Source organism: Cucurbita moschata, unplaced genomic scaffold (assembly GCF_002738365.1).
Source record: "Cucurbita moschata cultivar Rifu unplaced genomic scaffold, Cmos_1.0 Cmo_Scf00018, whole genome shotgun sequence".
NCBI lineage: Eukaryota > Viridiplantae > Streptophyta > Magnoliopsida > Cucurbitales > Cucurbitaceae > Cucurbita > Cucurbita moschata.
The window spans coordinates 335,685-349,660 of NW_019268534.1; the positions used below are offsets into that span (position 1 = coordinate 335,685).

General features: G+C 36.6%; 1 protein-coding gene across 3 annotated transcripts; it reads left to right on the plus strand.

Moving 5' to 3' along the window:
* The first annotated feature begins 104 nt into the window (after window positions 1–104).
* Window positions 105–13,611, plus strand: LOC111456589 (pre-mRNA-processing factor 39-like). Of its 3 annotated transcripts, none has more exons than XM_023098529.1 (14): window positions 105–210; window positions 770–1,261; window positions 3,819–3,928; window positions 5,391–5,620; window positions 6,230–6,397; window positions 6,755–7,112; window positions 7,587–7,730; window positions 9,827–9,979; window positions 10,052–10,168; window positions 11,055–11,135; window positions 11,241–11,390; window positions 11,829–12,131; window positions 12,794–12,898; window positions 13,174–13,611. In XM_023098529.1, the coding sequence occupies exons 2-14, from the start codon at window positions 805–807 to the stop codon at window positions 13,291–13,293; spliced, it is 2,496 nt and encodes an 831-aa protein (XP_022954297.1). In that variant the 5' UTR covers window positions 105–210; window positions 770–804; the 3' UTR covers window positions 13,294–13,611. The 3 variants fall into 3 exon arrangements, with proteins under 3 accessions (XP_022954297.1, XP_022954299.1, XP_022954298.1); XM_023098531.1 differs by having other exon boundaries at window positions 13,180–13,611; XM_023098530.1 differs by lacking the exon at window positions 105–210 and adding an exon at window positions 341–363.
* Window positions 13,612–13,976: the final 365 nt, after the last annotated feature.

Here is a 13,976-nt window from a genome sequence, read left to right on the forward strand (position 1 = left end):
CAGTAAGGCATTATAGCGCAATGGAAGGTGGATAACGGTAATATATGTATCAGCCCTTGTCGCCCAATTGCCCTCGGCCTGGCCTCGCAGTCGTCTCCCTTATTAAAATCGTTTCCTCTCAAATTCACCTCTCTTCCTCTCTCACTCACAAATTCTCAATTCCGCTTCGCATTTCATTAACTCTTCTTCTTCTGCTTCCTCTGGTTTCCGGTAAGTTCTCTTTTCATTTTATTTCTTTATGCCCCAACACCCTTCCCTTTCTCCTTACGCCGCTTTCTTATTTAGCCACTGTTCCCCTAGATTTAGCGTGCTGGAACATCCATCAATTTCGCTTCCTGTTATGTTTGTCATTCTACTGCTCTAGTACGTTTTCAAGTGATTGTGTTATTACTTTTTTGTTTGTTTGTTCGTTTGTTATGCCATGCTCTTCCGTGCCATTTATATTATCGAATGCATACAGGAAAGGTAAAAAAAAAAAAAAAAAAAAAAAGAAACCAGCATCTATACATATTCTGTTAAGTACTTGTACGTCTGTATATTATTTGGATTAGCTTTAAACTAGTATACAAACCAGAGTTTATGCTTTTCAAATCAAGGGTATCGCAGGAATATGTTGGGATTCGCTGTTTAATTCAAGCACTATGTTTTTCTTTTTTCTGGGTCTAGCTGCATTCTTTTTTTGAAGGCCACATCCTTCTGCTCTGGGTTTTCTTTTTTGTCTGCGCTTCTCCGCATCAATTCTATGTGATAGTTGTTTAATTGCATGCAGTTAGGCTATCAAAGAAATAGTTCTGTAGTTTAAGCATGGGGGACAGTGAAACTGTAGTTGCCCAAACATCTGACGTCATGGGGTATGCATCTGCTGGATATGTTTCGAGTGGCTATTCTGATAGCAGTGCAAATCTAATTCCTCAACCGGGTGCTTTTCAATCTGGGATCACTGGGGACTTTTCTGTTTCACATACCTCTGCAGATATGGGCAACGGCAATGCATATGTTACGGATCCCAATTCTCTTCAGCAAGGAAATCATGTTGGAGAGGTGGATGCGACAAAGTCAGATGTGGTAATGACTGACCATATTCAGAATGCTGCTGTAGCAGAAACTTCAGGAATGGAAACTGCTGAAGTAGCCAGTCACGATTCTTCTTTAAATAGGAGCGTTGCTGCCTCATCAGTTAATGCTTCATCAATTGAGAATGGAAGTGTTATTGAGAATGCCAATGATGCTTCTGAGGAACAACACTTTATTGATGGTTCTGGTATGTGTCTCCCATTTTAGTTTTCTGCATTTTCATGGGATTTTCGTTTGGACAAAAAAGAATTTTAACAAATTGGGCGGAAAAATAGAAAGTCAACCTAAAAGGTGCTGCAATTTGAAGGGTGCACAAGTAGATGTGTTATGTTTCTGAACTATTAAGAGTAATGATGCTCCTTGAGAAGCATTGAGTATTTCTGCATTTTGTTCTATATAAAGATATGTGATATGCACACCTATCTTTTTAAAATATTAAAAAATTTACTCAATTATTTCCCTTCTAGGCATGATATTATATTAAATTCTTTGTGCTAGTTTTCCATCTGAAGGCTCTCGTTGTAGTATAAAAAAAATATAATCAGTAAGCGACCTACTTGTAGGCTCTCGTTGAATTTCATCATTGTGATGATTTTTTAAGCTATGGGCTCATATACTAATCTTAGCGTCATCCAATACCCTAACATGTAGCTTGTACTAGCTCTATAAGACTTGTATGTACCTAACCCCTATACACTCCTACTTTAGGGGTGTATACCTAACCCCCTTGGGGCCTTAATATAGGGTTTCAGATATGCTTATCTCTATGTTTTCGTTTTCTAAAGTCTATCATCAACCTTGCGCTAATTGCGTGTAAGTCAAAATATCCTTGCAACGGGCCTTGGGGTAAGTCTCGTGCGTATGAGGTATATTGTCCTCTATAAATAGACGAGTACTCTGACCGTTTGTACCTCATATGTATCTGTCTACTAGGTGCTCCCCAATAGTATTCCCAATATGGCCCTTGGGACCCTTTGTGGGTAACAACTTTACTATGTGTACCAAGTACACCCTAACCTCTCTAGGAAAGTTTATGATTAGAATGGTTCCTACTTTATACTTGGTGAACGTAAAGTGCCCATAGGGCCCAAATGTAGGTTCTATGACTCGGGAAATGTAAAACAACAATTCATGTTCATTCTTATATCCTTCCAAACTCTCTAGGACACATAGCGGATATTGAATGAATTAACTAGGCATACACGAGTGTCTAACCCTTGTAACATGCTCCTATGGGTGTATCATGCATGTATAAATGTCCAACATGCTTGATCAAACGTAGCAATCATACAAAACATGCTGGGGTCCTAAAAATTTCATTAGGACTAATCAGAGCTCTCAAACATGCAAGCGAAGCTGTAAAACATATTATCATGCTAAACCGGAAAACTATCAAGTTTCTAGGCTTAGCTACCATACATCTTGGTCAGTTAGGCCTATAGTCATGCTTTCTAACCAGTAGCCTAAATGTTCTTATCGACTCCTACAAGTATGGCTTGAAAAACAATCCATATGGCTACTTACATGTTTTTCAACTTCTTAGGCTCGGATTGGGTCTTCAAGAATTTTCAAAATATATCAAAAGTCCTTAATTAGGTTCTACATTAAGGGAAAATATCAAAACCATTGAAATCGAGGCGAAAATCATGTAAAAATAGTGTAGTTTTTGGTTCGGTTTGACCAAAACTAGTCCAACCAAGCTGGTTAGATCTGGGTCAAGTGAATCGGTCCTCCTTCGCCTTCTTCACACTTTGCTTACCTGTTGGCGGCTTCTCTTCTCCGGTCTTTGCCAATTTTCTCTCCACGGTTCTCGAACGCGTTTGCCTTCTTCATGTAACCCAAAGATATCCTTGATATGAACCTAACCATTCCAGATTTGTGAGTTTTTGTGTAGAATCGAGTGAACTACAACCGTTAGAATTTTTTGGGTTTTGAGCCAGCAATTGCAGAGGTCGATACTCAACCTCAGGAGCTCCTTCGTTCAAATCCGTCCAACCACCTTCTCCCACAAGGTCCCTTAGATGAAAACCCCACAGTTTCAAGTTGTATTGCTTTCTCGGAGGGGCGAATTGACATTTGTAGTTCTTTTGGTGACAATGGGCGTTCAAGTTGGGGTTCTCGGTTCTTGCTCACGAGTTTTCTCTTCCAATCACCTTCCCCTTGCTTTTAAACCGCCATAGGGTCCCCAATCTTCCCAGAATCCGGCCAAAAACCAGTCCAAAGCAAGCTCCCCCCTTTCGTGCACGCTATTGCTGTCACACACTGTGGTTGGCAACGACAGTATACGGTGGTAGTTGAAAACGCGTTTCAGCACTTTCCTTTTCCTTTTTATTTTTATTTTTCTTTTCCAGCTGTTATTATTATTATTATTATTAAAAAAGAATCTTCCTCGTTAATCCACCAGTGTCAACTTCAGATGTCCATTATATATATATATATATTTTGGTGTTACACCATTATTGTCTAATACCATGGTTTACGAAAACAAGGCATCGATTCATATTTCATGTCAGAGCTCAGGGTGAGAGCTTGTTCTCAACCTGTATATTTAATTATTTATATGAAGAAAATAATTTCACATTTATCTTACCATTTTTTTGTTTTCATGTTTAGCTTACATGATTACTAAACTTCTTTCTATTTTAACACTGTAATCAGTACTCACTTTATTATGTTGCCTATAGTTTTTTAGAGAAGAAACTCAACCTCTCGATGATATTTTGTTACCTAATATTTTTTGGCAGTACCTCCACTATCTGCTGAAGAAGATAGACTCTGGAACATTGTGAGGGCCAGTTCTTTAGACTTTAATGCATGGACTTCTTTGATCGAAGAGACAGAGAAGGTGGCAGAGGTATGCAAGAATGAATGTTAGCAAGTTGTACGGTTTTACCATTTTATGTTTGAACTTGGCATTGGTGGGATCTATAACGAACTACTAACAAAGGCACAATATATTGGCAGTCTTATCTTCAAATTTCATCAACCACATGGACGCTGCCACAAAGCTTAATGTGATGCAGCCTTTTATTTGTCTTTATCTCTTTAATTTTGTTGGCGACGTTGGGAACTCCTGACATATTTTGTGGTAATGATTGAGGAAGCAGTGTGGAATTTTTCCATGACTTGCAAACTTTTGACTCATGTCTGGGTCATGCATGCTAATAATCCACACAATCAACTTTTTTTTTTTTCTCAGCTATGTCCTCAAGTATTGTAGGTATGATATAGCCTGCAATATTATTAGGATAATGTTTAATTGATTTTTCACATGAAGAGTGTTGATATTGAGGCTTTATCCATAGGAGTGGTGTATTTCTTCCGTATTTACATTTTGGACATCCAACAGTCATAATATGCTTCCTTGTAGTGGAAACTAATATGCTTTACTGATGCAATGGAAGAATTTACGTTGATAGTCTTTCTTTGAGGGGTATCTTTCTCTGAAGCCTAACATTTGCCTAAGAATTTTCTCTTACTTCCCTCTCTTTTACAGAATTTTCTCTTACTTCCCTCTCTTTTACAGTCCACAGTATTACACTTGGCCAACCCACTGGTTTTCCCTACCACATGTTAGGGCATTACCAATTTTCTAACAAAATATAAGCTAAAAATTATCTACTTTCTTAAAGATTTGTATTGGGAGGCTTATATGTAAACAAAATATCTTTGATAGTATTTAGGGGTGCAATCTGAAACTATAAGACCGACAAAACTGACAATATGTCTAACTTGGTTCCTCTTGATAGAATTAAAGCCAAAAATTAGTTGGCTGGTTTGGCTTTGACAGATCTTATTAGTTTTGGTCAATTTGTTCAATTTTGTTTGTTTTAGGTTAGTATTTGTGTCAATCTCTTTTATAAATTGGTTTTGGCATTGGTTTTTCATTTTTCTCAAACTGATAAGTTGGCTTGGCATTGGCCTGGATGGACTTGCAAGCCTTTTAATAATATTTAATGTTGATGGTTTTCAGAAAAATAGTGTGTGGTAAATATGATCTCTGGTAATTATGATGGATCTATTGCAAATAACATGGATTTTTTCATCCACAAATTTATGAGCCTATATTGTTAGTGAATATCTTAACCCAACATTTGGAGTTCAGAGAAAAGTTTTGTGATTTCCAAGAAAATACATCTAAAGAGTTGTATATGTCGAGCAGAATTTTACATTTTATATTGATTCTTCAGAATTTGATATTGACTGAATTTTGCACTGGAAAATACCCCAGTTCTAACGATCTCATGTGGGCCAAACTCATATGCCTATGAGAAGACTTATTCCAGTTTAAGAGAATTTGCTTGGATTCTTTTCAGGATAACATACTCAAAATTCGGAGAGTGTACGATGCATTTTTAGTGGAATTTCCTTTATGCTATGGTTATTGGAAGAAGTATGCAGATCATGAGGCCCGTTTTGGATCTACTGACAAAGTTGTTGAGGTGTATGAACGAGCAGTACATGGAGTCACTTACTCAGTTGATATTTGGCTGCATTACTGCATATTCGCTCTTAGTACATATGGAGATCCAGAGACCATCAGAAGGTATTGCCTTCTGTTTCTGATGGCATTCGTGTTTTTTCCTGAAGTGCCATTACTATGATTCTTAGCTACTTGGACCTGATAACGATCTTTTTCTTTTTGCTTGTAACCTCGTTTTAGATGGCTGTACCAGTGATTTCCTACGTGTAAGGCGGAAAGATTTGATTGAAATGTATATTGGAATTGCATGTTCCAATGTGCATTCCCATGATTTGGGGCTACACTGTTACTTGCCTTTTCTAAAGTTATTTTTATTGAAAGAAATAGTGTCAATCTCCTGTTGTCTATTATGGCTTATGCCTTAGTCTGTAGTTATGAATGAACTACGGCAGTTCTTTAACCTTTGTCTACTGAGGTACATCAATATACAAATTGCTGCTGGGAATATCTCGTTCAGTTATGGGTTAAGATGGCCTCTATCATTGCTTCATTCACCGACATAAAATGATTTTTAGGAAGGTAAATGCAGCATGCAGAAGTGTCATATGCTGTTATTAGAGTAAATTGTTCCTTCACCTTCAACCCTAGTGCAGTTACTCTTGTGGATACTTTTGCATCACTTGATGATCTTTGTTTACATAATAACCAATTTCCTGGTTGATGATGTTTCAGACTTTTTGAGAGAGGATTAGCTTATGTTGGGACAGATTACCTCTCATTTCCCCTTTGGGATAAATATATTGAATACGAGTACATGCAGCAGGAGTGGGGACGCCTTGCCATGATATATACACGTATACTGGAAAATCCAAATCAACAGTTGGATCGTTATTTCAATAGGTGAGTATTGCACATCTTGGCAATATTACGCTGTTCTGATAATTTGATATTGCCCTCAGTGATCTGAATTCTTTTGCTTTTGAACTACGATAATACAGTTCTTCTTTTGATATTGCCCTTCGATGTACTTGTTGTACTTTGCTAAGTTAATGTTTTTGGGGTTATGCACCCTTTCGTTGTTGAATTGCATTTTGTGCGAGGAAAAGCTAATTTAGATAGATGGTTTCTTATTAGAATGAAGCCTCTGGGCTCTTTAATTTTTAGTTATGACTGACCCAATGGTTTATTGAATTTCTTTCCTTGATAAGCAAGCTAAAATACTTTTTCCCCTTGGATCATAATGCAAATGTGTAACAGTTTTAAGGAGTTAGCTGCAAGTCGACCATTGTCAGAATTGGAGAGTTCTGAGGAGGCTGCTGTCGATGTGCAAACAGAGGTTGGTGATCAAGTAAATGGGGAGGAAGGTCGTCCTGATGTCACGGAACCATCGTTTAAAACTGTAAGTGCTGGCTTAACAGAAGCAGAGGAGTTGGAGAAGTATATCGCCATTAGAGAAGAAATCTATAAGAAAGCTAAAGAGTTCGATTCTAAGATCATTGGTTTTGAAACAGCTATCAGAAGGCCCTACTTTCACGTTCGGCCACTAAATGTTGCAGAGCTTGATAATTGGCATAGTTACCTGGACTTTATAGAACAAGAAGGAGACTTAAATAAGGTACTTTAGCTTGTTTCCGATTTTCAATGTGTATATTTTCTAGTTTCTAGTCGTCCTCGTTATGTATTGACTTACAGTTAAAAAATATCTTCTGCATCATATGCTTTACTGGCTAAACCATTGGATGAAGCAACTATTTAATCGGCAATTTGAACTGAGACTAAAGCAGGCTTTAAGGCTAAGTACTTCAAACTCTCATTTATCAGTGGAGATTCTAGGTTCATGATGTGTTTGTACGGTAACTTTTTAAAATTCCAATGTTATGCATGCAGGTCTCTTATCTTCCTAACCATCTGTCTGTCAGGCAAGGAGGGTCCCTCATCTCATGTTTGAGGGGCCTCTCTATTCTTCTGAGGAGTATTTCTGTTGCATATCTCTTTTCTGTTTCTTGTCACATCTTTACACAATGTATTTTTAATATAAAGACCATTTTATATGTTCTTCCATTTTTTTGTTTGAAATTTTTGTGAACAGGTGGTGAAATTATACGAGAGATGTGTGATTGCTTGTGCCAACTATCCTGAGTACTGGATACGATATATTTTATGCATGCAAGCAAGCGATAGTATGGATCTTGCCAACAACGCCCTTGCTCGGGCAAGCCAAGTTTTTGTCAAGGTAGGCAACACATGCATCTGCCATTTTACCTAACCTTATGATAACTGGTTGTAGTTATCATGATTAATGATGGTGCAATCGTGATCATAATTTTCTAATAGTGTATATACGATGTTTCCATTTTATGCATGCAAGCATGGAATTAAAATGTACCCCCTTTTCCTTATCTTGATTTACATGTGATTATTGAAACGTGTAAAAAGAACAAACAAATAGGGATTCTAGATGTCTTAGACAAGGCGACCCTATATCTCCTTTCCTTTTCCTCCTAGTGGTTGATTTTTTGAGTAGAATTGTCTCCATGAGTGTTGAAGAAAAAGTGGTCGGGGGTTCAAGGTTGGCAAGAAAGTGCCTTTATCCCACCTACAATTTGCGTACCATATTATTTTCTTTTGCTCAAGGAAAGAGGAACCGTTTTTGGTGCTGAACCATATTCTTGCATTCTTTGTTGGACACCTCTCCCGTTAGTGACCTTGTTTTCTTGGGTCTCTGGAAGATCAATATTGCGAAAAAAGGTTAAATTCTTTGTTTGGCAGGTTATCTACAGTCGTGTTAACACTTTGGACGGACACTCAAGAATTTGACCTTCATTGACTGACTCATCTTTTTTGTATCCTTTTTCGGAAAGTGGAGGATGACGTAGATCATTTCTTTTGGAGATGTGATTTTGCCGCTCCATGAGGAGTTTTCTTTTTTGGGCGTTTGGATCAGTTGGCTGAATGAGATGATTGAGAAGTTCCTTCCCCTTTAGTCGTTTTGGGAGAAGGGTTGTTTCTTGTGGCTTGCCAGGGCGTGTGCTTTATTGTCAGATCTTTGGAATGTGAGGAACATTAGAGTGTTCTGAGATTTGGGAAGGGACCTGAGTGATGCATGGTCCCTCGATAGGTTTCGTGTTTCTCTTTGAGTTATGGTTACAAAGATTTTTTTTTTTTTTTTTTTTTNTCAGAAGTAGCTAACTTTTCGCATCTTATAATCATAAGAATTTTCTCAAACATTCAGTATGGATTTCTAGTTCACCTACGACAAACTTTAAGACAATATATAAAAGGGTATTGACGGCTATTCAACACTTATATCATTCTCCATAGATATTTCAATTTCACTTTTTATATTTGTACTTCTTTTTCTATAGTAGTATGGTTGAGTATCCATTGCTTTTCTTTGTCGGAGATATGATTCTCCAACCCATCCTTGAGTATTCCTGTGAAACCAAAAGTTACAATTTGAGCAATAGCGTGGTCAAACTTACCTCGAAGCCTATAGGCGCTAGCTCCCATCAACATTTTGTTGATTACATTTATGACTAGATGACCGGATAGACCATCTATATTCCACTTATGTATGCATGTTCCTTCATAGGTGGATTGAGTCATTTGAGTTTTTTCTTCTCGGGTAAAGAGGCTTAGGATACCAATTTTTCTTCATCTAGTTTTTTGGACTTTATCCTCTAATTTAACAATTTTGTTGATGAGGTCTAGTTTTTTTGGGCATATTTTCTTTTTTTGAGAAATCATTTTTAAAATTGAGGTCATTCTCATATGGTTCATTATGACACTAAAAGTTTAATTACTTAAGGTTCTATCGAAATTGAAAGATTGTTTAGCTTTTCTTTAATTAGAGCAAGTGCCTCTTCTATTGAGCCAAGATGGATTACTTTGTCCAAAATAGCTAGTATGAACAAAAAAAACTTTCCTCAAACTTTTGGGAATCTCACGCCTAGTACTATTTGCAATAGTTTTTTTTTTTTTTTTTTTGTTGTCTTTACTCGATAGGTGTTATTTTACTTGACTGGAGACCCTTTTCTTTAGTGGTCTTTCTTTTTTGTGGATTTGTTATTTGGTTGCGTATGAATTCTTCCATTGTATTCTCAATAAGGGTTGATTCTTATAAAAAAAATTGTATCCCTGTTTATTTATACATTTTCTTATTATAAAAAGTTTGAATTTATAAATGTTATAAAATATACCCCCTATGACTAAGTTTGTCAGCAGGAGATATTGTTGTCTATGATGTATGGAGTAGAACTTTTTTCTCAGTTATTAAATAAATTTTTATTTATATGCGTTAATATGCACATGCTTCCAAAACTTCAACAGAGACAACCAGAGATCCATTTATTTGCTGCTCGGTTCAAGGAGCAAAATGGGGATATTGCTGGCGCTCGAGCCTCCTATCAACTTGTGCATACTGAAATTTCACCTGGCCTTCTTGAAGCAATTATTAAGCACGCTAATATGGAACATCGTCTGGTAAGTTGTCTTAAATAATTTGTGATACATATTGATGCATGCATTTTCTAATTTGGCCGTTGGTATTTCCAGGGGAAGCTGGAAGATGCATACTCTGTATATGAACAGGCCATCGCCATTGAAAGAGGAAAAGAACATTCTCGTGCGTTGCCACTGTTATATGCTCAGTACTCGAGGTTTCTGAACTTGGTATGTTGCTGAAATTGTGGTCCTTGCACTGCTTGTAGTCTATTCACATAATTATCCATTTTGCACTTGATCTTTTGTAGTTTTTCTATATGCTTCTTTATTAGGTCCCATGTCTCCTTCGTGTTTCAATTTTTAAGTCGAGGCTTATAGTAAATGCCCTTTAGATGTTATTCGGCTTAATTGGAGCTTATTTTTTAGTTTGGCTTTTTTTTGTTGGGCCGTGGGTCATTCTACTCCTTGAGTTACGTGCAGCTGATTTCTGTGTCAGTTTGAGGTGGATTCTAGGCATAATTGACTGTTGAAACTTATGACCTTCAATAATATGGTCCTGTTATTTATTTTCCCACAGAGTTAAAGAAGCAAAGAAGCTTTCTTATTTAAGGCCAGAGAAGAACGACCTTTAGAAGACAAAATTTTGGTGGCTGAAAATCTGTGAAAGAAGTATTTTCATAGAATTTATCTTGAATTTAATCGATACTCGTTTTGGTAGTTCTCACAAATGAATATTAATGTTCTCATTTTATTATAATTTCTTTTTCATCAAGGAAATTCGGGTACTTCAAATTTTGTTGTAGCTAGTACTTTCCAGGTGGTTTTAAAAATCTTTTTAAGTTACTGGCCATTGATATTTTTTGGTGATACTGATGTATACACTCGTGAACGGAAATATTCCACAGTTGTGCAAGAAAGTTCTTTCATATTAAAATAAAGAAGCTTGCTATTTTTTGCTTTGGTCCGTGCTCAATTATTTAAGCAATTTTAGTAGTTATTCATGTAGCTAATTAACACAGTCTCTTCTGGTGGCATATGATCAGTTGAAATGGTATTTTTCTTGATTTCTTAAGTGTTGTTTTCTTAGAATCATATCTCTTGATTTTGTTGACAGGTATGTAAGAATGAAGGAAAAGCTAGAGAAATTATGGATAAGGCAGTTGGGCATGGTGAATTATCCAAACCACTCATTGAGGTACTCTCTCTCTCTTTCTTTATTTGAAACATTTGAATTTTACTCTGGTAAGCGTTGTTTTCCTGTGGTTAAATGTATACCTTTCTGCCTCCATGATTCACCCAGGCCTTGATACATTATGAGGCAATTCAGTCATCAGCAAAGAGAATTGATTATTTAGATTCATTAGTTGAGAAGGTAATAGTGCCCAATACAGAGAATGCAACGGTCGTGAGTGCTTCAATGAGGGAGGAGTTATCGAGCATTTTCTTGGAGGTAATATTAAAGCTCTTCATGTTTGCAGGGGAAAAACTTTTGAGGGTAGATAGACGTAATTGCATTAACTATGAAGAATAATGTTCTTGGACATCAGTATACTAGCAATTGTTCATTTGTTTTGGTTGACCTTACATTGAAACAGTTTGATATAAAGTTATCTAGTTACAAAGGTCCCATGTTTTTTCACCTTGAGTTGGATCTCACTCCGTCTCTTTGGAGTTGTCAATATTTCCATAGCATGTATCATATTCTAGTTCAAAACAACACTGAGTTGATGTATGTCGAATGAAGAAATTTCTCATTGGATGATGCTTAAAACTGGAAGTCTGCTCATGCCTGAAATCTTTCTAATGTTTTCTTGATCATAAAATCTCTCTAGCGGTGAACTTTGTTTGGATTGTATTTTACTGAATTCACTAGCGAATGGTTTTGCAGTTTCTAAATCTCTTTGGAGACGTTCAATCAATCAAGAAGGCTGAGGACAGACATGCAAAGTTATTCATTTCACATAAGAGTACATCAGAACTTAAAAAACGCCTGGCGGATGATTATCTAGCTTCTGAAAAAGCAAAGATAGCCAAATCCTATCCTAGTGTTTCTTCACCAGCACAATCTTTGATGGGTGCTTATCCAACTGTTCAAAACCAGTGGGCAGCTGGCTATAGTGTACAACCACAAGCCTGGCCTCCTGTCGCTCAAGCACAGGGGCAACAGTGGGCACCTGGTTACACCCAACCGGTAAAAACCTTTCCATCTTTCACCCTTTTTATTTTCCATACTAATATATGTCATGCAGTTTAAATAACGAAACTTTTCACACAAATGGTCTAATTGCCCATTTTAATTTATTGGTTCCGAAGAAATTACTTCATAATATTTTGTTGTCATCATAATTGCACCTTCACCCCATCAACAAACAAGACTATTCAAAGAGTAAGGGAAATCACCCTGTTTCCTTTGTTATAAGGATTGGGAACTGTGGCTGTAGAAGTGATTAATTTTTGCATATAACTTGCATGGTCGCAAGTGATCCTTCTTGAACTATTCTTGAAGACTGTAGTCTCTTAGTTTTTGTATGTGGAAGGGTGTTTTTTTTTTTTTTTTTAATTTTTTATTAAATATAGTTGATACCATGCAGTCAACTTGTGGAAGGTAAAGGCGAATTCGCTAGTGTTTCTTTTCAGCCCTTCTAATATATATATTCATATCCTTTATTTCTGCCTTTCCAGTCGCATCAATATAAAGTCATTTCGGATATATATTGGGCCTGCTTTAATTTTAAGATTGGAATATTCATGAGCAAACTTGAGGGCATTTTAATGTCCCTAGCAACAGCACGAAAAAGTAATGAACAGAAAAAGAATAACCCTTTGTTTTTCTTCCCATCTACTTGAATACAGGCCTCGTATAGTGGGTATGGAAGCACCTACACGAATCCACAAGTGTCCACATCGGTGTCACAAACCTCCACTTATGCGACGTATCCTCCAACATACCCTGTCCAGGTATTCAATCTTCATGTCTGGAGAGAATTTCATAATATTTGGTTTTTAGTTTCTAAAATTAAGTTTCTAAACACTACTACTACTTCTACCTTTGAGTTCGTTTGAAGTTCGTTTGAAAATCATTGTAAAGAAATTTTGAGAAAACAACCACTGTTTTCAAAAGTCAAATGGTTATCAAACAGAGTATTAGCTAGTTGGTCTCTTTATGACTTAATTCTGAGAGACATAGAACAGTCATCTGTTTTTGGTTTATGAACTATTGTGTAAATTATCAGCCGCAGGCGTATTCTGCTCAGAGTTATGCCCAACCGACCGCTCAAGCAACGATAGCGCCATCGCAGCAGCCAGCTTCAGTCGCTCAGCCATATTACGGGAGTTACTATATGAATGGATGAGAATGGCCATTAGTTTGTTCGTAAACTGTAATCTAAAATTTTCCCCTCGTGTACGAATACGATCTACTACTGATATCCTGTACCTTTGTTTTTCAGAGACATGGGTATGGTATAGCTAACACAAACTAGGGAACAGTTCTAGAATCTGCTTCTTCCTAATTCTTCCTCTCTTTCAATTTTGATGTGCCAATGAGTAGTGGTTTGGATATCATCAGAATTTCCCATTGCCAAGTAGTTATCAGTTATTGAGTTCAACTGACTGTTCTTTTTATGTGGTGCCATTGATGGTTTGTTTGCCATCAAATTTGGAGGGAATTTACAAGCTCTTACCTGTTTTGAATGACGGTTTGTTTGCGAGCATTTTAAAGTCACTTTAAACTTGTTCTTAGTTTTGTCCATTTGTGGAAGAAAAACTTTAAACTCGGTTCGTGCTTCCATCACTAAATTAATGATTTCATACGAAGTTGTATAAGAGACTTAATCACTGAATAGTTAGTTTTCAATAAATTTATAGTCACGAATAGAGTTTTTATGATTAATGATACTCTCGTCTCGACCTGTAATTTGTGTAATTTTTAAATTGGCTAGACGAACATTCAAACAATTAATTAATAAAATATTATATAATTTAAATATTACATTTTAAGAAACTATTTTCTAATATGTCATTATCCAAACAATTA